General features: G+C 42.2%; 1 protein-coding gene across 2 annotated transcripts in view; it reads left to right on the top strand.

Annotated features, from left to right (window-relative positions):
• GRIK1 (glutamate ionotropic receptor kainate type subunit 1) overlaps window positions 1–25437 on the top strand; it is a 178370-nt gene extending 152933 nt beyond the window's left edge. For both annotated transcript variants that reach the window (XM_075491848.1, XM_075491849.1), the window contains 5 exons: window positions 100–218; window positions 4370–4587; window positions 9879–10104; window positions 14510–14760; window positions 25282–25437. In XM_075491848.1, coding sequence (XP_075347963.1) covers window positions 100–218; window positions 4370–4587; window positions 9879–10104; window positions 14510–14760; window positions 25282–25437 — 970 coding nt within the window. The remainder of the gene's footprint in view (window positions 1–99; window positions 219–4369; window positions 4588–9878; window positions 10105–14509; window positions 14761–25281) is intronic.
• The last annotated feature ends 1262 nt before the right edge of the window (window positions 25438–26699 follow it).

Genomic DNA, 26699 nt, shown 5'->3' with positions numbered 1-26699 from the left:
CTTCATTAACCTCCTCACTTTGTGCGTTCTTCAGCAGGTTTGCTGCCGCTGTGTGTACTCTGTTTGATGTTTACAGATTGTTTCTGTTAACTGCCACAGGTTTACACCATATGAATGGTATAACCCCCACCCGTGCAACCCAGACTCAGATGTGGTGGAAAACAATTTTACTTTACTAAATAGTTTCTGGTTTGGAGTTGGAGCTCTCATGCAGCAAGGTACACCGGTTACACTTCGTTATCGCACACGTCCCACAGTCTGCTCAAGGGCTTCTGTGCTGGTAAACTCCACCCTCTGTAAATACAACATATACTGTAAAACCTGATCTCAGAAACTAGGCGGTAGAAGAAAGGAAGAAAACGACGTGCCGCTGCAACCGGGAGCAGGCAGAGGAGGGGAACCTGTGAAACCCAGAACAGGGCTGCAGCAGCAGGAAGGAGGGGAAGCCCCTGAGGGAAAGGGAGGCGGACAGGGCCACACGGGAGCTTCTGGAGCTGAAATGTGAAATAATCGCACGAAGGATACGAAGTGCTTCGTGCTGAGGTTGAGTTTATTGGTATGAGAGGTTTGGCAACAGGAAACAGTTGGTCTCCGTCCCAACGGAAACAGTAACAGCCTTAGCGACCCTAGAAAAACTGTTTTAACTGCCAAACAAAAAAACCACGCTCTTTCTTCAGAAGGGTTGTTACGTTTGTTGGCACTTGTCAAAAACTTCGTTTAAAACCAAAACCAAACCTTTTTTTTTATGGCTTTTCTGCAGGTATGAGTCCCATCCTTCTGTAAATGCATCCGACCCTAGAGGCATTAACTTAACCCAGTCACAAGCCCCTGTTGCTGATGATTTTGGAAACTGATGACATTTTACTCAGTTGACAAGGAAGGGCAGTGAAGCTTACTCCATATGGGAAGTCAAACAGATATGTGTACTAAACACATTTGTTTATGGCGTGTATGTTCTAAGGTTTCCAATTAAATCATTATTCACCAAAACTGGGGTCCACTGAAAAGAATGCAAATGTTTTCTGACAAACCTTTCAAGCTGAATCAAAGCTGAACAAAAAAACCCCACCCCACGACAACAACCAAAAAGGCAATCCAGAGGAAAGCCCAGCAGTACCTTGGTATTAAATTCCTAAACATTTAAGTAAGGAATATAAAACCATCTCTGCATCCATCCAGGTACAGTTTATTCTTCCCTCTTTAACAGACATGAGTAGCAGTAAAAAAACCACGAGGAGGATTTTTTCCTAGATATGGTAGAGAATAAAGTTTGTATTGTACCTAAGATGCACTTGCTTTTATTGGTGCACTAGCGTATTGACAGGATATAGAGCTTCCTCACAGAAATTACTTTGAAGGAGGCTGGATGAAGGAAGAGCCGTTCTGTTTTGCTTTTTTTGTTTTGTTTTCCTTCCGCTTCATCAGCAAAACACAGGCTGAGGTTTTACAGTATTAGGCAGGTGTGTGTATATAACTGTGATTGCCCTGTGTGTGAAAGTGCCCCAGGATTTTGTGTTTCGATGTACTGCCTTTTTTGGAGTTTACCATCATCCACAGCAAACTGTGGGATGCAGTGTCTGCTCGTTACCACTACCTTGGGTACATGACAGTCAGCCCCAACCAGACTCTGCTTGTCTTTCAAGAAGATTCAAAACAAAACAAAAGAAAGAAAGAAACAAAGAAAGAAAGAAAAAAACATTTGTAAGGCAGCACAAATGTTTCCATGTACAAGCTTGTGGTACGTGTGATTGTAAGTGCATCGTTGTTAATGTGAAGAGTTTGAACATGATGTGAATGGTTGTGAAACTCTGCATCTAGCGTTACGCTCTTTCTTGTTGGCAGCAGCTGCTTGTTATGCTTGATTGGAAGCCCCTTGTTATTAAATTTTAAAATGTGATGATCAGACTTTCTCTTTTCTACAGAGCGTGAGCAAAGTCTGGATCAGGATTGGCTGTCATGTCTGCCATAAAAAGGCACTAGAGAGACTTCAGCAAGTATTGTCTCTGACCCCGAGTCTTGCTAGCAACGTTTTTATTTAGACGTTACTTCCCCTGTTTTTCCCCTGAAAGTCTCAGATGTGTTATGCATACTCTGAAAGCATCCAAACAGGACACATTTCATCCAATCCATTCAGGGAAACTATCACTTTCAGAAAGGCAAGCTATCCGTCAGAGCCCCAGTTCAGCCAGGCAATGGGTCAGACCAGGACTATCCCATTAAGGAGAGTGCTCAGGGTGAAGCCGGTGAGCATGGAGCATATATTAACGCTTTTCGCTGGAATCAAGGCCCTCGAAAAGGTGAACATTGAAACAATCATGGGAGTGATCAAAAGAGATGCTGGGCCGGCTTGGTTCAGCTGGGAGCAGAGTGTGCTCAGCACCTCACAAAAGCAAAACCGTAGCTCACTGCATAATTAATAGACTCTGGCGTCTTGAGCTTAATTGAATTGAATGTATTCTGCTGCTTTTTCACAAACAACTTTTTGCTAGAGGAAGTCACAGGAGGTTTGGCATCTCACCCCACAAATTTAGCACACAGGGCTTCTCCGTCTACTCTCTTGTGCCGCCGGAAGGCTGCGCTGGCAGATTTCATGGTTGCTTGTTAAGATATCTGCAAGGTATCCGGCTATTATGCATTACTGGGATGTATATGTCAGAGCTAGGTATTACATCAGGGTCCACGTCTAGAAATTATATTTGTATAGCTGTCTAAGCTTAAAAAAAATAATACCTTCAGGATGACCTGAATCAGCACTCCTAGAAGCCAGCTTTTGCAGGTCAACCCCAGCTTAGAAATAAACACACTTTTCTCCTGAAAGCAACAATATAAAAAATGAAAAGATTTCATTGTATTGAAAAAAAAATCTAACCTGAAAAGCAAGAAAGTACAACAGACCACAAACATAAACCCAGATAGAGCTGCAGCTCTTGAAATGGGTACATTCGGACTCGAAAATTTCAAGTGAGAGTTTTTGCTTTTAGACTGCTGGCTTAATTTGAAATCCGTGCAGCACCAGGGCTGCACAAGGCTGCACAGGCAGAGCATCTGCTCTCGCAGTTTGGCAGTTCTGTCAACCTACTCAAACCCTTGGGCTATGCTTAGCTTTGACCTTTAAGAGACACGTCTATACGTTTACAAAGCTAAGTTAAATTTGTTTGCTGGTTGTTTGGAAAGTTTTTACCCTTTTGGTCTTTGCCCCAAAAGTCACATTCAGAGTTTTTGCAAAGTCTGAAAATATTCTCTGTAACATGTTTAAATTTCTTACAGAAATCATTAAATAGTTGGGGAGACATAATATGTCACATTTTTCCAGTAATAGAAATATGTTTGTCACATCAAAAGCTTTATGTGCTGAGATCTCCGTTCACAGGCACTTAAGTACTTTCTTAAGTCCATCCTTCATCAACAAAATAAGCATGCAAAGGCTTAACTTTGAAGTCAAAAATATTCAAGTGGCTGTCTAAGTGCTTTGCTGAACCAGATCCTTGAACCCCACATAATGAGCTGAGTTCAGTGGGGACGCCTCTAGAAAAAACAGCACAAAATTGCATCAGAATGCTTAGAAATACAAGTACCTGTGTGGCTTAAATACAGTTTGGCTGAGCTGTTTAAAAGCCGTTTCAGCACACTTAACACCCACCCGTGCTGTTCCGTGGGGTTTTATGACAATGGCAGATCACTTTGATATTTGTCAGTGTGACATGCAGGCAGATCTGCTAAAACCTTTTCAGCAATAATGAGCGTTAAATACACGGTCCAAAACTTTGCGTTGCCCTGTAGATCCAAAGGATACGTCCATTCACCCTCTGAATTTTCAAATGTAAACCACACGTTTCTAATAAGACGTGTTCTGGGTTTTGAGCTCAGGTTCACACAGGCCAATGAGTTCACTGGAACTGTATTGATCACCCTGTTTCTGCTTAGGTATGTCGATAGGATGCACAGGCCAGGTTTCTCTTGTAACGTATTTCTGCCAGGTAGCTTGTAAGCAGAATAGCATTCTGCTAAAGATCTGTGATTAAAAAATTGATTACAGTATACTGGTAAAAAGAGATTCAGGAAACAGACAAAAATACTAGTATAGCTTGCTGGGGATGTAAGAGGTTAATATCACAACGAGCATTAGCTCAGGGATGTAATGGGGCTTAGACCCAAGGATAATTCCATTTGTCATGTATCATGGCATACATCCCCTTCACAGTGTGTTACCATTATAAATGTTAGCTGTGCATCTGTAAGATTATTGTTTAAATCATTTTATCATACTACAGCTCATAAAAGCATTCTGTGCCTAAAAACAGTCTGTGGTGTCAGGAAAGACATCTTTCAGCATCATTTTAATATGATTGTTCTGATGATATTGTAACAGGATCAGAGCTGATGCCCAAAGCTCTTTCCACCAGAATAGTTGGAGGAATATGGTGGTTTTTCACCTTAATCATAATCTCATCCTATACTGCCAACCTGGCTGCCTTCCTGACCGTGGAGAGGATGGAATCCCCCATCGATTCAGCAGATGATTTGGCAAAGCAAACCAAGATAGAGTACGGGGCTGTTAGAGATGGATCCACAATGACCTTCTTCAAGGTAAGATGACATCAGCCAGCTCTGTACGGTCGGACTGACTCACGGCCCTCCAGCCATACATGGTGAGGCGGAATCACAACACTTGGAAGGATTAGCGTAATAGGCAAATACATCATTTGCCCAAATCCATAGAGGATTCTTCAGCAACATTAATGTGAAAGATAGGAGATCTTCCCCCAAGAGATATGGAGAAACAATCTGATGCTGTGCTGCTGTGAAGGTCAAACCCATGCCTTTGATGGGAGAATCTGAAGGGAACCAGGGCATGGACATGGGGACATTCTGCTCCAGGTTGTTTCTCAGGGCAGGATCTCGGCTTCTTACAGCCACTTGGCTAAGGTCACTGCTGAAGGCCCCATTTGCACCGGAAAAATACTGCAGGCAGTCAAAATGCAAGGTTGTTTGTCCCTTTTTTAAAATGGTCCATGGTCAATATTACACAGGCTATTAATATATGGGCCACATACATACCTGAACACATCTCTAAGTAAAAGGTCACTTTCTGTGGCTAATTGCTTTGTAGATAACTGCATACTTTTTTTTTGCACCATTAGCATTAATTACATACAAAATGGGTTAATCTCATAAAATGTCAACGTAAAAGCCAACAAGCCATAAATATAAGATATATGCACAAAAATCCTGTGACAATTAGAATTAATTAGCAGCTTCATTGGTAATCTCAGCAGGGAAGTTAAGCACTGAATGAACTGGTATCATGCTTTTCACTGTAGCATCTAGGAATGGTGTTTATAGGTAGTCAAACATGCCTTTGAAGAGGATGAGGCACCATGGGGAAGCAGCACGTGGGGCAAAATAACACTCGTGCCACACGTGTGTGCAGATGTGAGCAGCTTCGGCCCCCGGTGGTGAGAACCCAAGCCCCTGCTGCTCCAGCCTGAACTTTAACCACAACCCCTTCTGCTTCCACATGAGGTACAGTGTTTCCACACACACAGACAAAAAGGATTGTGGCTAAAGTATTTGCGTCATCTCTCAAAACAAATAATGCTCATCAAGGATGTTTCAATCATGTAACAGATCTGATGGTAGGCTGTCCCTGGTGGACCTGGCAAGGGTGAACTGCCCTTGTAACGGCTCTCCCGTGGCTGAATAGAAATGTTTCCGTGCTGAAAGAAATGCACAAACTACAGCATTTTTCATGAGCCTCGTTATAGTCAGTTCTTGAAGTGATGAGCAGACATTGCCATTCAGATATGCTGGGAAACCCATCTGGAGATATTCCTGGAAACTGCGTAAGGCAAGTCCCAGACTCTGACCAGGAATCTAAGGCAGTAGGAAGCAGCCTGTGCCGCCTTCTGAAGGACTCTGGGAGACTCCTGTGGTCTAAGAGCTCTTCACCGCCCTGTCGCTGTCATTGCTATTCTGAAGCCATATTCAGTGTCAGAGAGAAATCTTCAAAACCTGTCGCTTCCATGGTTTTTCAGAGGAAATAGCTTCTTAATTTCAGCATGAGAAGTTCAGAACAAATTTCTAGAGTTGTTTCCAGCTTTACACTGATTTTTTTTGCACCATTAATCCCTGAGGTTAAAATTTGTAGGCTTAAAAGAATGTAAGCCTTTAAAAAAAAGTTTCAGACAAGGTGGTTAAATATTTATATGCTATACATGCTAGCTTACTTGTGCCTGAAATGCATGTGTACCCAAACACAAGTGAAAGGACACTAGTTCTTGTACAGAATGGAGATAGATTCTCTGGCAGAGTGAAGGTGACATAGTGAAAGATGCATGAAAAACACAATTTATCACACTTGTAAACCAGTGAGACACACACAGTGTTATATAAAAGGTGTTATTATTTTTATTACAGAAACCCTTCAAGATCCTCACAAGATTAGGATTTCTTTACACTGTCCAAAACTTAAAAAAAAAACCCATGGAGTAGGTCTGTGTACAGTAAATACGATAGATACTTATGTATGCAAAAGGAAGACTGTGTGCTCTGTGAGGGCATGACTTTGCCTCCCTCGGACTGGAAAATACTGCGTATACTTCTTGAGCTAAGTAAGCACACACACACACACACATGCACACACACACACACACACACACACCCCCACACCCACACCCACGCACACCAGTGAGAGACCTGGGAATTAGGAGAAGGCAGGCGTAAGGGTTTCTGGGCAGCAGTTACTCCCATTCCTGTGCTGCACGTGCATTACAGTATAGTTTAAGAAAAAGCGCCTTTGCCATAATGGTTCTAGAGAAGACACCTGAAATAAGTCTGCCTCTTTTTGGGGAGCTGTGGAGTCCGGACCTGGCCTGGACAGTTTCCCCTGGGCTGCCCCATGCCGTGACGGACTCCGGGAGCACCCCAACACCCAGGGGTACCCCCCGACAGGCATGGCCCTGTGATTTGAGGGTTGGAGGAGCTGAGCTGGGGTGAAAGGTGCTTTTCACGATGGGCAGCCTGTGCTGCAGAGACCGTCCTCCCCCCTGGGAGTGCTGATGTGATGGGGAGAGGGAAAGGGAGAGGAGGAATCAGCACCACCAGGTGCAACAGCAGTAAAAATGTCCTGCAGGAGTATAGCGCAGGGCTGGGTTGCACTAAGGAAGGGTCATGATTACAAGTGCTTCCTGTGTGTGCTTTGATTATCTAAGGGCTATGCCCAGTTCTTAAACCAAGAAATGCCAAGCGAAACAGCAGACTCTTTCAGACCGACATTTTTTTAAAGCAAAACCATGACATTCTGGGTGTTCCTCGCTCTGGAGGAGCGAGAAACAAGAGAGTGCCCGTCATGTAGGACACAAGATGCAAAGACCAGATGAGTCTGATTTTCAGGACTACAAGAGACACACATGGCAAAAGGATTTCTGAAGTCATCAAGTGCAGAAAAAGATCCTGGCATGAAGCAAACTCTGAAGAGCTTTGGTTTAGGACTTTGTGCTTAAAGTAGCAGCAGGAAGCCCCTGAAAGATGATGTTACACAATGTACATACTGGATGGGATGCAGGTTGGGAACCATATGAGAAAAGCAAGGTAATTCCACTGCTTTTCTGAAAACTCTATTTGCTTTTATTCAAACTTACATCACTTTTTATTTAGTCTTGTTTATAAGGCATATACTAACAGTTGTGTTTTCCCGCTAATTTTGAATGCCTTACACTAGTATCCCTGTTTTAACAGCGTCCCCAGAAAAACTATTGCTAAAGAGGTAATATTTTCAAGAAAGTTTTTGCCGTGACTATGCCTTCTAGCCAGGTAGTGGGGGGAATGAAAATAAAAGCAATTGAAATTATTTGTGGAAAAAATGGAGTTCTAATTTTGAGGGAACCTCAGTCAGCCTCCTCCTTGTACACAGATCCCAGATCTGGCCATACCGGATGAAAATACCCAGAAAACAAGGCCTGGACAGTTAAGGAGTGCTCCAGCAAGGGGATGGGGTTCTAGGCAGGCGAGCCAGCAGGATCTCAGGCAGCATTCACCATCTGTGTGCATGTCCAAATTTGGGAAAAGTCCAACTGAAGGCGAGGTGTTTCACATCCACAAATCGTGACACATACATATTTCTCCAGGCTGCTGTCCTGCTCTGTTTCCAGCACATCTATAAATCTTCCATTGCATTCTTGCCCCTCTGTGATAATAGATCTTAATCTCATGTTGCAACTCTTGCCAGCTTCTACCTTCTGATGTGCAGACATGTTTCCACTGAAATCAATGAGAACTCAAAGGCCAGAATTTGGCATATGATCTATTCTGAAAAAAAATGGGAATTGGCAAGTTGAGAAGCTGGGATCTTTCTTTCAAACTCACCTGAATAAGGAATATATCCTTCCAGTAAATTCAATATCAGACTCAATCTACTGCATAAACTTATAATCAATTTCAAAAAATATTCACAACTGAGCAGCAAAAATGGTTTCTACTAGTAAAGAGCCACTTAACCATCTTCAAAGTTTAGTGGTATCCTGTGGCTTACCAAACTTAAGTGGAATTTAGTTGACATTCACAAGTATTGAATTTACAGGTGAAGCATATTAACATTTAAAGCTCAGAGAACCAGAAAATCAGCTTCTCATAGGAATCCCCCAGACACTGGTGTTTAATAAGCACATATGGTCTCCATACAGTGAGCCTAAAATCAGCTATGATGGCTATAAACCAAAGACAGGGCCCACGAAGGAAATGAGGATATACTGCCCCAGAACTGGGCACACGTAAGTGTGTGGTGGACCTTCAACTCGTATTTACATTAAAAAGTTGGTTTGTGTGTGCCTGGCTTGTGCTAGGCTGCAGCACAGAATACTTGAGCCATGGTTGGCTTTGCCAACTGGAGACAAAATCGTTTCTATTGACAGTTTCTAATGGTCCAGCTGTCTGTAGGTTCACCTTGATATTTAATCCAAAAGCGACATTGTGTGCTCAGTGTTGTTTGCCAGCATACAAGGAAGAGAGAGGTTTAATCGTGTTAGCACTGTGCGAGCACTTGAAGGTTTTTTGGTTTGTAGGTAGCACATCTTGAGGGTAGCAGGCACGGGGCTCCAGCACGTCCCTGAGCAGGTTCAGGGGTTTTTTTCATGTCCTCCAACAAAGGCAGAAGTGCGGACAAGGGGGCACAGGCACTGCCTTTCCCTGCAGGGTGCCTGCGTCCCTCACGGGCTCCCACAGCACGGGGAAAGGAGCGGGGAGGAAGGGATGCTCAACACTGCGGCTGGGGCTTCTGGCATCCCTCTTCCCTGCGCAGCCGGGCATTGACACAGGACACGTACACGCTCCTCCTGGCAAACTCCCCCTTAACTTCAGTGGGAGAAGGATGAATTCCTTAAGTCTGATTGCAAAGGAAAGCAGAAGTTTGCTTAGAAGCCGCTTTGGGTTTGTTTCTCAAGCTTTATCCTTGAAGTACATGGCTTCTAGGCAAGTGATATCAATACAAGAGAGCCAGTACTTTATTCATCACCAGGCTGTTGGAGTAGTGTGTTTGCCCTGACAGGCAGAAGCACTGCTTCTGAGTGCAACAGTATCCAGCTGCACTAATTTAGCTGGGTTACGTGCTGTAATCCATGTAACAGCATTAGCCCAAAAAACTTCAAAGAACTTCACAGTCATGCCAGTAATGAAGTACCTGGCACTGCAAAGGAAGTGAAAAAAGAGATTCCTCAGCATAAAGCACAGTAAGAGAGAAAGGCTGTGGGAAGGAAAACCGGGCTAGCGATTGCCTTTCACTCAAGATGTGCTATTGGCATCGGTCACAACAAAAGGCTGAGGAATATTTTACAAGTGTAACTTGGGTGCTGGTGTGATTCTGTGCCCTCATTTTCCCTCCTTAGAAATCCAAAATATCAACGTATGAGAAAATGTGGGCGTTCATGAGCAGCAGGCAGCAGACAGCGCTGGTGAAGAACAACGACGAGGGAATCCAGCGTGTGCTCACAACGGACTATGCGCTGCTAATGGAGTCGACCAGCATAGAGTACGTGACTCAGAGAAACTGCAATCTCACCCAGATCGGGGGGCTCATTGATTCGAAAGGCTACGGCGTGGGAACCCCGATTGGTAAGATGCTTTCCAGCACAGGTGTTGTGGAGCACACCCAGCAATGTCCCCTTCAGAAGTTTAGATGGCCATTTGAGTCATGTCCTCGTCTTTTAGAAACCTTTCTCATTGAAACAGACCCCAGGAGCCTCCTTTTAGGCCAAACATTTACTCTTGCCCTGCTCATCTGCAAGCAGTCTCTGCGAGCAAGAGGGAATGTAGCAGTGCAGGCTACATCTGCAGAACGAGGTTGAGTGAAGGGCTTGCCTTCTGGAGCATCCCCTTTGCAGCAAACTGGGTATCCTCTGCACTGCTCGAGGTGCGAGTCGCTCTACTGAAATTCAGTTTAGTTTGAGAAATCAGGTAGTGTCTCTGGGAAAATGAAAGTGGGCAGGATAAATGTTAGGTCCAACGAATGCCTCCCAAAGAAAGCTGCATGAAAGGAGATGAAATTCTGATCTATTTCATGACCTCAGAGCAACACATGAGAACAGTGAGAAGCAATTGCAAGGTTCTGCATCTGCATCAGTAGTTCAGTGTTTTGAGCTAAGCAGAGTCTTAAGACTCCCAATCTCTCTGAACTATTTCCAGTAGACCTTTTTTAGCATATGATGTCCTTTCCAAGATTTTCTAACCGTAGAGAATTACAAAGAGCATCAGTTTTTTGCGCTGTGTTCTTGTGAATAATCGGCACTGGGCAGCCAGATCTTTTTCCTGTGTAATATACTTCTCCATACTGCTCACATATGCATTTACCATGCCATGCTCAGTTAATAGCGATGCAATTTTATTGTCTTCAGGGGAATTATTCAAGGCCATATCAGTTTACACAGATATAACAGGTGAAGTATTTGGTCCATCAGTTGCTTGGTAGACCAGATATAAATAAGGGAGAAACACCACTGCACTTTGAACTGTGATTCTTTATTCTACTGATTACCTCAGACAGATTGTCCTGTAGATAACATTTTAAGTATATTTTTCCACTGGCTATGTGAGAACAGCCTTCTCGCCCTGAGGAAAATGATATAAAAGCTAAAATCCTGAATAAAGACAAATGTACGGCAAGAGTTTCATTGCAGTTATAAAGCTGCCACATTTTAAACCAAGAACAATGAAGGAATAATTGGAACAGATGGTAATCCTCAGAGAGAGTGCATCCATTGGAAATACAGCTGTGAAATATATTTATAAGGTGTTTCTTGTATGATAAATGTGCCTTAATTTTTTTCTTAAGGAAAACCAGTAAAATTCAGGGGAATAGATATCTCCAAGCACTGTGGAATAATTCAGTGCCATCAGGCATCTCAAATTCTTAAAGGACTGATTTCATAAACAAGATAAGCCGTGGAGATTCTTCCACTATTCAGATGGACACCAAAGGCTCTGTTATTTTTCTCATAGCATTCAAGACTATCGATTGTAGAAGCTATATGGGGAAAAAAAAAACCAACTTGTCTGTGACCCTTAACACCAAAGTTTCAGCAAGTCTTAACTGGTCTGCATTCGTTCCTTCAGGAGAATGCACAACCACATGGCCAGGGTTTGCAGCAGCAAAAGTATGCCTCGCACGGCAAAATTTCCAGTGAATGAGCGGAATATCATCACTATTTGGCTCCCAAAGAAACAGAAAGGAGCATTTTCGAAAGCTCTATGAATCCAAGAAACGTACTATTTTATCAGAGCATCTTCTGCAAGTAAGAAACTGCAGATATAGGCTGTCTTCCTACTTCTTTGTGCTGAGTTAGGATAAAGGGGATTTAGGCATATCAACAAACATCTCCATTTATGTTTATTATGGAGCTGACGGGTCACAGAGAGGAGGGCTTTCATCGGGTTCTTGGCAAAGACCATTAGTAATGAAAAATCTACAGCGATGGTTGGTGGTGAACTTAATGCATTCTGGAAGTACTGCTGTAGCAAAGGCACCTCTAAGCAAAACCTATGCAAAATGTCACCCTGGGAGGAATCCGGCTGAAGAAAGCTACGTTATTATAGATGTCAGGACAGGTATTAATTCCCGGTATCACTGCCAGTGCTGATGCTAGTAATTCTAACACTAAAGCTATTACCAGTTACTTGGGAGACTGCTAAGAAAGTAGATAGATGCATTTCTTGGCCTGAGAGGTAGGTTGTTAATAGCTCAGAGGCCATAAATGATACGCTGAATATTCAAAGCGGTTTTGAGATGGATTTGTGTGCAGTTTTAGTGCTCACCAATAAAACATCACCAAATCAACACTCCAGGCACACTTGACAAACTTTAAAAGCACGCGTAGAAATATAGATGTACCTGTTACCCCCAAGATGAATTGTGATAATCCTGCTGGCAACGTAAACATCACAAGACAGAATGAACATCCCCACAAATCCTGCGTTGTGACTCAGGCTGCTTCACTTTACCTAACAGCTATGTCCTTTCAGACAAGGGAAAACAGATGAGTCCTACAATCTAACAGACTCCAGCTATCAGGGCGACAAACCTCTCCTAAGGTAGAAACAATTCTGCTCTTTCTTCTGAGAGATGCTGCTGTTTCAGTGGTAATAATTCACTTCCCTGTGTAAAGACAGTTTTGAAGGTGTTTCTGTTTTGTTTTCTCTTGTGCTTATTTTTGGTTCTTTAATAGCATGCATAGAAATCATCTGTTCTTACAGCAGGCATATTTTCCTTTCAAAGCTGGCTACCTCAAGCAGTGGCTGCTGATTGCTGGCTTCCCAGACGGACTTTGTATAATCTGACACATGTCTCTTGGCATCTGTGGTCACAGCATGTCCTAGTGCTGGCAGTACGATACGCTGAAAAATAGCTGAGTGTTGGCGCAACAAATGAAGAACTGCAATGTTTTTCACACTGATTCTCCTCAGACAATGCTGCGGGCTAAAGGAAATGGAAAGCAGACAGGGGGACTTGTATTCATGGTACAATTATTTTTAATAATGTCCTGCACGGCAATATAAGAAAGAAAACTGAAGCTGTGAGGCCAAATTTCCAAGGCTATTTAGATACATAAAGACACAAAAGTGGTGCCTAGTGAGATTTTCTTAAGCGTCCGTGTCTACGTGTACCACGCTATCACTGAAATTCTGGCACAAGTTCTGCTTTAAAAGTCTGTTTACCTTAATGGGATTGAGAACTGCAACGGCTTTAATTTGCAGCAAAATGTGACTTTTGGTGAGATTACAGGTTAAGAAAATAGTCTTATTAATATGCTAAAGGAGAGGAAGGGACGGCTGGTAGTTAGCTACATGGACAAAGGACTGGTGACACTGTATTTCAGCCCAGACACTGAACGCTTCCAACTGTAGGAAGTCCAACATGGCAGGATTTGGGGGCATATATATGCCTTTAGAGCCAGCAGCCCTTTTTGTAACCCTCTCCTGCTTGCTGTCATAAAATCCTTGCCCCATAAAGAAAAGTCGCTCTCACAATGCCAAAACCGACTTCCACTTGTCTATTACAATTAATAACAGGGTTGCTGCTATCATTGTTGAAAACTTCAGCTTCTGGCAACGTGGGAAAAGGTAATTGGTAGCAATTTCCTTTAACCAGGTGCTGCTCCAGAAGCGGGGCGAGGGGCAAGCATCTCCCTTGTCCCCCTTTTAGGGCTACAGACGTGTGCTTCTGCAAGAGCACAAGTTGGCTGAAGGGACTTACAGGCGGCAGAGATTTTGGAAGATGGAGAGCCAGAGCAGAGTGCGTGAGAGGCAAACCTAAAGAGATTGAACTGCCCAACGTGACCCCGCTATTTGCCAGATACTGTACAGGCCCATTAATGCTGCTGAGCCTGAAGACACATCATTTAGCAAGCTGTTGGCCTGCAAATAAAAAGCATTAAATAGTTGCTATTTTCAGCTTGCAGTGCCAATATCGTTGCAAGTCACGGAAAAAAAAGACTCGGCCGCCTTGTGTTCTTATAGCTGTAAGGTAGCTGAAGTGGAGTTGTGGGCTTGTGCAGGTATAAATGAGAAGAGAATGTATCTGACTGGCTGTGGGCTTTTCTTAGGCTGCTACTCATTTTACATGCAGTAGGAAAAATAAACAGATGTTGAAGTAAATAGAAGAGATGCAAAGCAGAAAGTCTCAAAGGATGCTCAAAGCAATATTCAAACATGATATGGAGGAATTACTTAGCAAGAAAACCCACTGCCAAGGCTTAAATAAATCTCAGTAGGAGACCCTAGAAATTATAATGAATTCTCAAACAAATAACCGCACCAAAGGAGCCTTCTGCTTTCCCGTCCCCAGGGCAGACACCAACAGATAGTCCTCTTCCCTCTTCCTGCCGAGGAGAAACCAAGACTTTCTAGCTGGAATAATCAATCTTGTGATAAGGGAGCACTTCTGCTTCAGATAGCAGCACCTTGTTCCTTCCCTGCCTTCGCTTTGCTGCAACCAGCACTGACGGGTCTTGCTCTCACCTTGCAGGGTCTCCTTACAGAGACAAGATCACCATCGCCATCCTCCAGCTCCAAGAGGAGGGAAAGCTGCACATGATGAAGGAAAAGTGGTGGCGAGGCAACGGCTGCCCTGAGGAGGACAGCAAAGAAGCCAGTGCTCTCGGGGTGGAGAATATTGGGGGCATCTTCATAGTGCTCGCTGCAGGGCTTGTTCTTTCGGTGTTTGTAGCCATTGGTGAATTTATATATAAATCAAGGAAAAACAGCGATATTGAGCAGGTGAGTCCTCCATTTCCAGCTTGCTTATGTTTCTGGGAGGCTGAGGTTTGTGGATTGTGGAGGTGACTGCATTATAAGTTTCTTTGCTGGAGTGCAGATTTTGTATTGCTGAACTCTCACCATTTGTTTCTGGCACTAAAGACAAATAATTTATTAATAAGAACAGGGAAGTACCTCACCCACAGTCCAATTAGTGCTGCTTAGTATGGCAGTGCAGAACAAGAGCAATTAATTTCTCAAAGAGTTTCTGCTTGATCTTTAAGACTTCAAATATAAATTAAGTTGGAAAGGAATAAAACACAACTGGATTTTTTTTTTATATGGCATTAGCATCAGCCCTTTGAGTAACAACAGGAATGTACTTCCAAATCCCCAAGTGTACTTTTTCTCTTGCTCTAGAAAGCATTTTTTTACAGCCAGGGGTTTACACGCTGTGCTGAAGCATGCACTTCAAAGCAGGGAGACCTACTGAAAGGTGATGGATGCCACAGTAAAGTAAGATTATGGAGCCAAAGAAATTCTGGTTATAGCTCCACTGAAGCGTAATGAGCAATTTAAAAGGGCAGAGGGAAAACAAAGGAAATGCTGTGTATAAATCATGCCTTGAGTATTACAGCAGTTTGTGAGATAGAATCAATCATTAAAATAAAGTGTAAACACCCATTTACCGAGCAACCAGCCTCTGTAAAGGAAACAAGGCATGAGCAGCAACTCAGAGTCTGTTCTTGAAGTTGTCTACCAGCCCTCTTACTCTGGCTGCCTTCCCTGGTGCCGGTTTGGCTCTGGCCATGCCCTAGACCCTGATGTGGCCCTGTTTTGCTTAACTGCTATAGCTGCTGCCCTGATGCTCTTCACTTCAACAGGACTTACCGTAGGGACGAGGGTCACATTGCACTGCAGGGTCGGTGGCCCCTGACGCAATCACCAAGAGGAGGGTTCATATCACCTAACTTCAGGTTTCTAGACCTGAAGTTCGAAGGGAGTTGTTTAAGCTCACTTTGTACTTTTAGATGGGAAAGGCAGGAGCTTTGCTGTGGGTAATTCATCCTCTTCATCCAAGGTGTAATCCTGCAAGGCTAATGACATAAATGCCAGAAATGACTGTTGAGGAAAATAACCTTAACGAAGGCAGCAGGGATGAGTGGGAGGAGAAGGAGAACATTTTGAACTTGGTCTCAGAGGTGCAGTTTATACTGCATACAGCAGTGGTGCTGGGACGTGAGAGGGATTGACACCTGCGTGAAAAACAAGCAGCCAGGGCTGAGGGCCTCGAGACAACATCTGATTCTGGATAGGATAAATCACCTTTATCTCCTTGCTGCCGGTAAGGGATCACCATAAGCTAAGGCTACATGCCTGCTGTTCAGACAGCCGAAAGGAAGCGAGCTGAATCCTACCATGCATCTACATTTTCCAAGTGGCACTTAGTGTTATTTTGGGTCCATGACACCTAATGCCAATGTCAGTGGACTTGGTCCTCACAGTATCCTGCAGGAGAGGGCAGCTCCTGACCATGCAGACATATCCACACGTGCCTGAGCGAGCCCTCCTTAAAAGCAATGGCACTGTCTACGAACAACAGATGCAGCTCATGTGGAGCAATTTTGCAGGCCATATTAATCAAAGTGTCCCTGTTTTGGAATAAGTCAGAGATAAAGGATGAATGTATTTTGCACATATTGCAGCTTTCTGATTAGTACTTTAACCCTATAGAACAGTTTTAGCACAAAATGCATAAAGAATGTATCCATATCTTTGTTTCATTCATGTCTCAGGAGATCTTTCATTCAAATACGTTTTGGAGAACAGTTGCAGCTAATTAATATCTTTCGTATAAATGATTCGTAGGTGCAGAATATCCTGGAAATTCTTCAGGAGTCTGGGAAAGGCAATGCATTCCTGAAGTCATAATTGAAGTAGACCTAAAGCTTTACATCATGAGGGAGTGTTAATTTACTTAGCAATATGTTAGGTGAATAACACAGTATTCAGGGATACCTATATACATATACCATTTCTGAAACTGTACTACTGTTTCACAGCAATGTGTTGCTTATTATAGGCAGTCTCTTAATAATTAAAATCTTTAAGTAAGTTAATGTGGCAACATCATACTTCTTTTCCAGAAGTAATTTTACAGAAAGTAGAATACCAGTGATTCCAGTGTTACTTTCTGATTTCTCTCAGTTTGTTTTATTTTTATTCTGGTGAAACAGGAAGCTTAGATGGAAAATGCTATACGGTGTATATTATCACTAAGCTAATCCAAAGCATGTGTCGAAAACAATCTATGACTTTTCTGTTTCCATAAATAGAATCTCTTTTGATTTAAATAGCTTTTGAATCTCATTCTCATGTTTGTTTTTAATTTTACTTCTTTCATTTATTTATTTATTTTCTCCATTTTTCTTTTCTTGCATGCAAGGCCTTTTGTTTCTTTTACGGACTACAGTGTAAGCAAACCCATCCGTCCAACTCCACCTCTGGCACCACCTTATCTACGGAGTTAGACTGTGGCAAGTTAATCCGAGAGGAGCGAGGGATTCGAACACAGCCCTCAATTCATACTGTATAGTCAGGAAAGAAAAAAGGTGTGTCCGATGGAAAGCATTAAACTTAAAGAGTGCACATAATGGTAAAGGTTGTACTTACCAACACATAGTTAATGACTTCAAAGTGCCTCTTGCTTCAGCAGGCGATAAGCTTATCTAACACAAATTGTCAAAGTCCTGGAAATTTGGGCAGTTTAAATGTGCATCACAGAAAATAATTACACCTACAGCGAAGAGTGAGTGCAATAGACTGTAGGAGATTTTAAGAATTATCACAGTCTCTATGTACAAATGTCATCTTGTCATTTCATGGGGTAATTCACCTTTTTCAGGTAAGAAAAATTATTCACCTCCTTTTCACCTTCTACCAAACCTGAGTAAACCAATGGCAGTCTCATTACAAAAAGCATGGAGAAATATTTTGTTTGGTCTCTGCCGAAGCATTCAGCAAGGGGGCCAGGCAGTTCTTTATAAACCTCAGAAAATAACCTGCAGGGCTCCATTAACTTTCTGAACCCCTATTATAAGCAGCCAGAGATTTTTAGCTGGCATATCTTATTCCCAGTGTCAATATTTAATGAATTTTAATTCATCCATTTAAAATTCATTAGCCAAAGCCTCCAAGTAACTATCATAGCACAAAATCATATCTATCAGTTAAATTTTATGCCATGTAACCATTAACATTTAAGAACATATTCAACAAAAGCACCCTCAGGCACCCCCAATATATACCTTTCACGGAATAACTCCATTGACTTGGCTTGAGCAATTCATGATGTTCACTACTGTAAGGCTTTGTAATATAGAAAACTCCTTTATGGCAAAATCAGGGTATCGATCGATATCAAACAGTAAAGCCTTGGCATTGCTTTGCATATTGAAACATACAAGGAAGCTTTTGTGTAGGAGGTTGGTACTGGATGTCTTTTTATACCCTGGAAGGACAGCAGTTTGATTTTCTCTAGTCCTTAGCTAGTCTGGGGACTGCAAGGGCAGGAGACCATGGGCTGGATCTGTTGTTGTCACCGAAAAACATACGACAACAATTTGAGATACACAGAATGTATAGAAATGCCAGCTCATAGCATGTCATGAACTGTGGCAAATCACCATGTTTTCAAAACCTGATTACCTTATATCTGTATTTCATTATATCCCAGCTTACCGCCAGTTTCACCAATTCGTTTCCCGCCCCTCACACCTCCTTTATGTTTTCTTGCCTGCTGCAGTTCCCTCTCATCAAACAAGTTAATGATCTGTTTTATTGAGGGGCCATTTCTGGACTCTACTGCAATTAGAAAACTTGTTCGAGTGGATGCCTTCACACTCAGTCACCGAAGTGCTGCGGCGAAGCTCTGCTCTCCTCTTGAATTGTTTCTCTCATACCTGGCTCCTGGAAAAGCCAGAGCACACAGTGACCTGTGTTTTCCTTCCAGTCATGTTACAATTTTTGGTCAGCACTACTTATGCTGGCAGTAGGCTTAAGTATTTTTTGTGATGAAGATGTACTGCTCATAGCTAGGCTATACCAATTCTTCTCTGCCAGCACTCACACGTGTACGTGAGGGTTTATGCTCCGCTCCAGACGCTGCAAGAAATTGTCTTGCTCAAAATGGCATTTTAACTTGTTTGAATAGGGCCTTGAAAGCTTTGGTTCTTCACAAAATGAGCTTTCTTACCAACAAAGACCTGAATTAGATCTTCTGTATCCTCAATTTAAGAAAGCACTTTTGTTTGCAGTTTCCCAGTAGAAGAGACTTAAAACTAATTAAATTCAGCTTCTCTCAGCTCTCAGAGGAGAAGGAAAATTCCTGATGTGTTTATCTCCACCATTGCTCTACACAAGAAATCCTCTGGGTTGCAGCTTCGACCAGTTTTCTAATCGCTGTTTAGATAAGCACAGAATCCAGAAAGTTTCTGTCACTTTTTGGGTAAACATTTTCATATCTGTCAAGGAAACAGTCACATTGTTAGTAACAGTCATCGTTTCCCCATGTCTGGCTGTCCCCACAGACAACCTCACAGACTTCGGCTTGCCTGTGGGAATTACAAAGCAGCTCCTCCTTTCCCTAACGGAGCTTCATACCTAGCTACAAAAAGAGTTATTAAAAAGCCTTACTTGCTCCTTAGCAGCTGAGGCAGTGAAGAGCCGGCATGCCACCTGAGTGCTAACAAACCTATGCTTGTAAAGGCAGTTTTTGCGAGGTTTGCTGTGGCTCCAGGAAAAGGCAGGTGCTTTCGGGTTAACAGCAAGGCTCGAGGAAGGCACAGCCCATAGCATCTCCCATGAAGTGCATGGCATCTGAGAGGACTCCTGCATAGACAGGACAAGCTTCAGGAAGAAGTGTTAAAGCATTCAAAGGTTTTCCGCTTATCAGCGCTCTAAGCTTCTATGACCACTCTACTTTGAAATTTGGCCACAAAAAAATACTCTGTTCACAAATACAGACGGTCACCACTGCATCTTCCTAACTTGCAGCCTTGCAACTGCATCCAGGGCCCAATAATCAAAATGGATCCTTTCTCAGGTGTGTGTCAGCACGGGGACCTTGCTGTGCAATCGGCACAGAGCCAACACCTCTGCCTGTGGTGGGTGAGCTACAACGTACTCCATCAGTTCTGGCACTGCAGTACCAGTAAAGCATAGCCAGAGCTATTTTGGGAGACAAATGGCTATAAGCATAGCCCTATGTCATTTTATATTAATTTTTGTTTTGCTGTTGCTGCATTTTACTCAGAACTCCCAAAATATTCAAATTAGTAAGTGTTTGCAAAAAATGCCCTATGCGTTGACACACAGAAGGTACCTGCCATTGAAAGCAGAGGGTCCATGAATGAGCTAGTCCCAAGCCATTGCCAGGTTGATTTGGCTGGGGTCAGTGTGCCTGCCTTTATTTAGTGGCAGTTCCTGCCCTCATCAAACAGTCTGCGACCCAACTAGGCAAAGGTGCGGGGGGAAGGAGGGAGAAAGGACGAGACAAGAGAAGAACGGGGGGAATGAAGGCAATATGATCACCGTTTCAAAGAGCCAGGATGAGGGTGGATTAACATCACGCCTGCACTGTCGAACTAGACCAGGCACAGCAATAACGCTTTCCCCAACTAGACTGATATTTCCTCAAAGTACTGCTACGGTATCGTGTGCTTGTGACACCTCTCTCTCAATGCCTTGAAGCTTCACATCTTTAGCTCTTCAGAAACAAAGGAGGAGGAGAAGGGGGAGAAGGAAGAAAACCCCTCTCTCAGTGAGGTTCTTGCAAAATAGAATTTTTTGTGAAGTTGTTAGGTCTGCAAATTCCTCCTCTTCAACGAACATCAATCAGTTTGAGCCCCTCCGTTTTCAGGCCATAACCCCACCTCCAAACATGACTGTGGCCATCTATGCCTTCACTGAGCAGTCCCATTCGTGTTTAGATGGTTTGTGAGACCAGCAAGTAGCTTTACCGATTTCTTTCTTGTAAACAGGAAACTGAGAAACAGTTTATATAACTGAAGAAGAGTTAAAATAATCCATAGATTATTGTCATACTGTTTTGACAATCACTGTTCAATACACTCTGACAGTTTAAAAGACTTAATTGAGTTATCTCCTCATGCAATTAGCCATCAGTGACAGAATACTCAAACAGATTCTTAATGTGCCGCAACAGCAGTTTGCTCACGAGGAGAAACTATTTTGGATATTTTTCCTTCGGTGCACTAGGCACAAACAAACCACTTTTCTTTCAGCAGAAGACATATGTCAGTGTCCCACCTATGGGTCCTTCACAGTGATGAGGGCACTGCAGAAGAAAAATCCAGACTTCTGCACTTCATCCTCTGTGCCTGAGCTGGTCAGGTGTTCTTCCAAAAGAAAATCTGGCCCACATCCTTCGATTTTCATAGTTCTCAGTTCTCCAACACAGCACACTGGATTTGTTGTTGTTGTTTGTTTGTTTTTGCAAGGTGCTAATAAAATGCAATTGCAAAGTCTTGTCCCCAGTGGTAGCCCAGCGGCATAAGCAGCAGATCGATAAAGCCTGACTACAGATTCTTTTTTTTCAGTCTTGTTTCTACTTTATTTTATGTTATTTTTTAAATTCTGAATCTATAATTATCCTAAAGCTTAACAGAGTCTTCTGTATGGGAGTGTAAGGAAGGATTTAGGAGCTTCGTGACCAGGATTTTACAGCCTGCTGAAACCACCAAAGGGCAAGGAGAGAGTCTCACATCACAAGGAGAGCAAAATCTATACTGTTTTTAAAGGATGACATTTCCTTTTAGCCTCGCATGCCATGTCCTGCAGCATTTTGACACTGCTAGAATGAGAAAGTCAAGCTGACTAAAAGGAAAATGTTAAGCTTATTACTCTGTTGTTAAATGTATTGCTCTGTGCCTACTCTGCTCTCATTCTCGGCAAGACCTCAAAGGTGGGCTTAACAGCATGTAAAAAAAATAGCTTTTTAAAGAAACCCTTTCAGTCTGACTATCCGAATATGAGACTAAAAGAACAGTATATTACCCTTTTAAACAGAATTTTAATGTCACCATCCCCTTTTTAAAGGCTACTGTAATTATGCTGCAGACATGGTGCTGTTCAGAGGGTGAGCTTGGGACTCCCCAGTGAATGTGTTTCTTGCCCATGACTTTCCTGTAAATCCTATAGCATTCTGACTGAGTTTGTACTCGCTCTGTACCACAGTTTTCTACTGCTTGAAAAGTTCAGGGCAATGCCAGTTTTCAGTCATCCGTTCAGTGTCCTGATTGCACGTGCAAGCTTGCAATAGGATTTTGAGCTATGCTTCCTGGGGCTCAGAAGAAAGTTCACGTGTAACTGTCCTTCTGAATGAGTAACCAAACCCCTGAAAGTTCAACGTGTCATCTCAGATTCCTCTTTTAGAGCATCTGAAGCTCTGTGTGAAGGCAGAGGGGCAGAGAAAGCCCTGTGTCTCCCACATTTACAATGCTCTTTGCCACCTCCAACTAGCTTTCTCAAAGGTGGTAGGATCTCGGACAGGAATGTGCACAAAATTTATCAATCAGAGCCGTACTTATGTCCATAACCAATGGAATGTCTTTGAAGGATCAGCCCAGGTTCTTAAATCTACATTTAATTCATTGCTTCAGGTTGACAAAACTCATGCCAACGGTGTTTAAAGTCTCTTGAAACTAAGCATAATGCAACTGTAAAAGGAAAACCGCTTTTGTGCTTTTACAAAGCCAGGAGCAGGAGCTGCAAGGTGTGAGACCCAGGCAGCTATCACTGTAAACCTTTCTCCTGTCCCTCTCCCAACCCCGTGTCTCTGCAGGATGGCCGAGCCCATTCCCATGAGTGTTGAGTGTGCGTGTTTCCACCTCGGGGGCCTCGCACTACCAGGACAAGACAGGAGAGAGTCTCGATAAGGCAGAGCCCTTTCAGATTTTGAGTGGCCTACTTCTGTACTTTGTTAGGTGGATAAACATCATCAGTTTACAGAAGAGGTGTTATTTATTGTTAACATCTAATGTTATTTAGATGTAACCACTATTGATGAACAAATAGGCAAAAGTTTAATTTTTAGAGACAAAACCTAAACATCAAAGCCATTCCTAAGAATATCTTGAAGTCTTTCTGGTAATATTTATTTTAAAATTCAAAACAGAGTTGGAGGTGGAACCAGTTGGGCACTTCACAAATCATGTAGTCAGATATTAAAAACCTCAGATACTTAATGTCAGCAATATGTTTTAAATATCTATCTGCAGATGTAAAATTATCTTCATGGGACTATTTTGTTGATATGAAATTGAAGGACATTATGATAATTGCATAGTCTGAATAATATGAATCAGTTTGGAAAATTAAAATACAAGCCTATTAACAAGGCAGTAGAATGTACTATTTCACCTGCAGAAATCATCCCTGTATGCACATTGCAGAGACTGATGTCTGTTATTAGATACACACACAACATATGGGTTAGTAAGAACAACAGGGAAAGAAAATAAAAATAAACCTGATCAATCCTACAAATGGTTAATATGATCCTTTCCTTATTTGCTATGGAGTTCTGGAATCACTTTGTAATCTACATTTTGAAAGCTCAATTAAAACCAAGATAGTAGAGAGAAATTATCCATGCTAAGTCATGGATAATTAGAGCATACATTTTTATTAGTTTGGAAATAAGTGGTGCTACTCTCTAAAAAAGCCTGAAGCAATATAGAAATAGTATCTGTATTAGGACGGTACCTGCTTCACCCGCTGCTTCCAGAGGGCATGGGGCTGCAGCAGACACCTTTGACTCTAACTCCAGTAACGCTGGAATTCCTGTATGACTTTGTCAAATGGGATATTTAAATTATAATTGCACCAGCAAATTCCTGGTTATTACCAGACAGTAATTTGAAAAAAAAAGCAGTACACTGCCCTGGCCTATGTCTGTTACATTTTGGGTCTGGAATGAATTAACAGTCGTTTAATTTATGTATACTTAAGAATTTTAGATGAGCAAAAATTAAGCATCTCAAAGAAAGAGCATACAAACTATAGATTTAACATACTATGGGATCTTAGTCTGTGTGCAGCCCATCCCAGAAAAGGACATGATGGCATACACGAGATGGTACACGTTTAAAATACACACACAGAGTGATGCCCTGATGTCTTGAGGCTATTTGCAGAACCAGGGTTACACATGTTACACAGCAGGTTCATACTGGAGAGGAAGAAGCACGGTGCGTGGAATTCATTTCTCTGGGATTCCTTTGCTACCTTAAACAAATGGTTTAACCTGGATCCAGGCTACCCTCATACTCTCTTTTGCATTTGAAAACATTCCTCTGGAATAGCTGGCTACTAGGAAAGCTTGGGTTTTCTCCTCTTCCAACAATAAATCTGTTTTTACTTTTCTTAGCCCTGTATAACAGGTCACTCTTGAGTTATTACTGGTGAAGAACTGGACACTGCTTGCCTTGCACTGGTACCACTCTAGAAGGGAATTTGTGTTTGATACAGAGAACAGTCTGTGTGCTGTTGCTGCCATTTCACAAGACCTGTAGTTTTAACCATTTGTTTTAAAGCTGGTCAGTTCTGCAGTTCTAGAAAGGGTTTGGTAGGAAGGATTTGTTCAACTTGATGAAGGTAAGGTGGTTAAAACTTTGTTTCACACTGCTACCATCACTTCATTTTATATATAAATAATCTATGTATATATATTTGCATGGAACAATTTTTGTGTATTGCTAGATACTCCCACTTAAAGCCTCTTTGTGGTTCTTTTGTGTTACATGTAATTATTCCAGCTGTAGATTTTAAAGGATGTTTCCACTTACCCGAAATGTCTTTGTTAATGTTGTGATGGTGGGAAGAAAAAAGATTTCTGCTTTCTTTCTAAACTATTCAGCTACCTTATTCTTGTGGTAATTTTCTCCTTTCTTCAACACACAATATTTGAAAAAGATTCTTTCCAAAAAAAGAGGAGGATTGAGGACTGTGCATAAAGAGACATATTTTAGAAATGTCTGCTAATTTCATGAGGGAAAAATAACTAAACCACAAAGAAATCTTCAAAAATGGTGTTCTTTGTTTTCTGTAGTATACCCATTTTTTGGTGGCTAAGGTACACGTGATTTAAAAAAGAAGATCTTCTTTCTTTTAAGGTCAGGAGGAAATTTACCTAGTGAAAAAGGGTAAGTTTCACGATATGAAGCCACCAAAACATCACAAATGCATCTGTGTAGAATTTCAGAAACATTCATAATCCGCTTTAGTTAAGCCAAAGTTAAATTAAATTCCGTGGAAGCCAAGTTAGGCAAAAACCATGGCTTGTACAGACTCACCTATTATTCCTTAGGGGCTTATTCAAAGCTGGCAGAACTCAGCAGAGAAGCTTTCTGAGCCCTTGCTTCTGAGTCCTGGCTTCTAAAAGCCAGCATTAGTGCAAAGGGTATGGTCGAACTCTGCCTTCGATGAGAAGTGTTTAATGCCGTTTCCATCTTCCACCAGTGTCTTTCTTTCAACGCGATAATGGAGGAGCTTGGAATTTCACTCAAGCATCAGAAGAAGTTAAAGAAAAGGTCGAGAACGAAGGGGAAATCTTCATTCACAAGTATCCTTACTTGTCACCAGAGGCGGACGCTGAGGAAAGAAACCATAGCGTGAGCAAGAGAGACCCCTTTGAGGAAATATCAGGAACAAAAAACAAATCAAAAACATTGCTGCCTACGAGTTGATTGTGGTGGGATTTCTGAAATACAGACGTTTACCTTGTTCTTCAGAAATTCTCTGTGGTTTCTTTTTTTAATCTAGAGGTACAACAGTTTAAATGCTCACATAGACTGAGGTACTACTAATCACCTGGGAAGTGTCTCACTATTTCTTTTGAGATGGATTTGTATGCTCACCTGTTTCGCATCTCTCTTCCCCTCCCCATGCATTGCTGTATGTGCTTTCTAAATAAATAAATAAACAAGAGGCAGGGTTCTTTTTTCCAATAATCTGGGAGTGGAACTTTTTTTTTTCCTTTTGAAGAAAAGATTGCTGTTCTGCTGAGCACAGCTGTTTAGAAACCAGGACCCAGACAACCAAAGTAAAAATTCATACGATTAACTCATAAACAATACCAAAATGTCTTAAATACAAAGGTATCCAATAATGAGCTATTTTTACTTCCTCTGATATTGTAAGGAACACTCTTCAGGTTCTTTTCTGTGAGAAACCTGTTTTTCCTTATCTTTTCTCTTTTTCATTTCTTTTAAAACACGATTATTAGGTAATGCCATGGCTCCAGGTGCTAGATGTTCAAAAAGAAAAACTGAAATCACAAAAGTAATGATCAGAAAACAGGGGAAGGCAACACTGACATCATCCCACTGCCGTATCCTCCAGCTCCTGATACCAATAAAACAATTCTTGACTTCAAAACGAAAATCCCTTAGAAATTAGAGCCAAAAATATTCAATTTATAACAAATCTTGACCACAAAGACAACAACATCTGACAGGAATACAGCCAATGGTCTGGAATTGAAACCTTTTCTTGCAACTGGTGGGGGCACCAGCAAAGTGTTTTAACAGTGAAGGAGGAATTAAGTCTTTTTTTTGTGAAGAAACCTCTGTTTGAAGAACAGTGATGCATTATAACAGCAGATCCCCTATCCCTCCCCCCACAAAACTCTTCCTTTATTTTGCAGTGAGGTGAAGCACATTTATATTTATTGCTATGTTGTCTCTGTGATTAATTCTGTTGTTCCTGGAGCTTTTATTGGTGCCAGCTGGTTAGCTCGGAGGATGCCTGCAAAAGGAAATGGGTGAAATGCAGGCACATCCACGCTTCAAGGGACGAGGGTGGGTGCAGGAGATGGGTGCCCATTGCACCCAGCAGCTAGGAGCTGTACCCCTGCCTTCCTACGTGCTGGGTTACAT

The sequence above is a fragment of the Mycteria americana genome, chromosome 1, assembly GCF_035582795.1.
Source record: "Mycteria americana isolate JAX WOST 10 ecotype Jacksonville Zoo and Gardens chromosome 1, USCA_MyAme_1.0, whole genome shotgun sequence".
NCBI classification, from domain to species: Eukaryota; Metazoa; Chordata; class Aves; order Ciconiiformes; family Ciconiidae; genus Mycteria; species Mycteria americana.
Note: the sequence above shows the minus strand (reverse complement) of the source record. Positions and strands in the feature narration are given on the sequence as shown.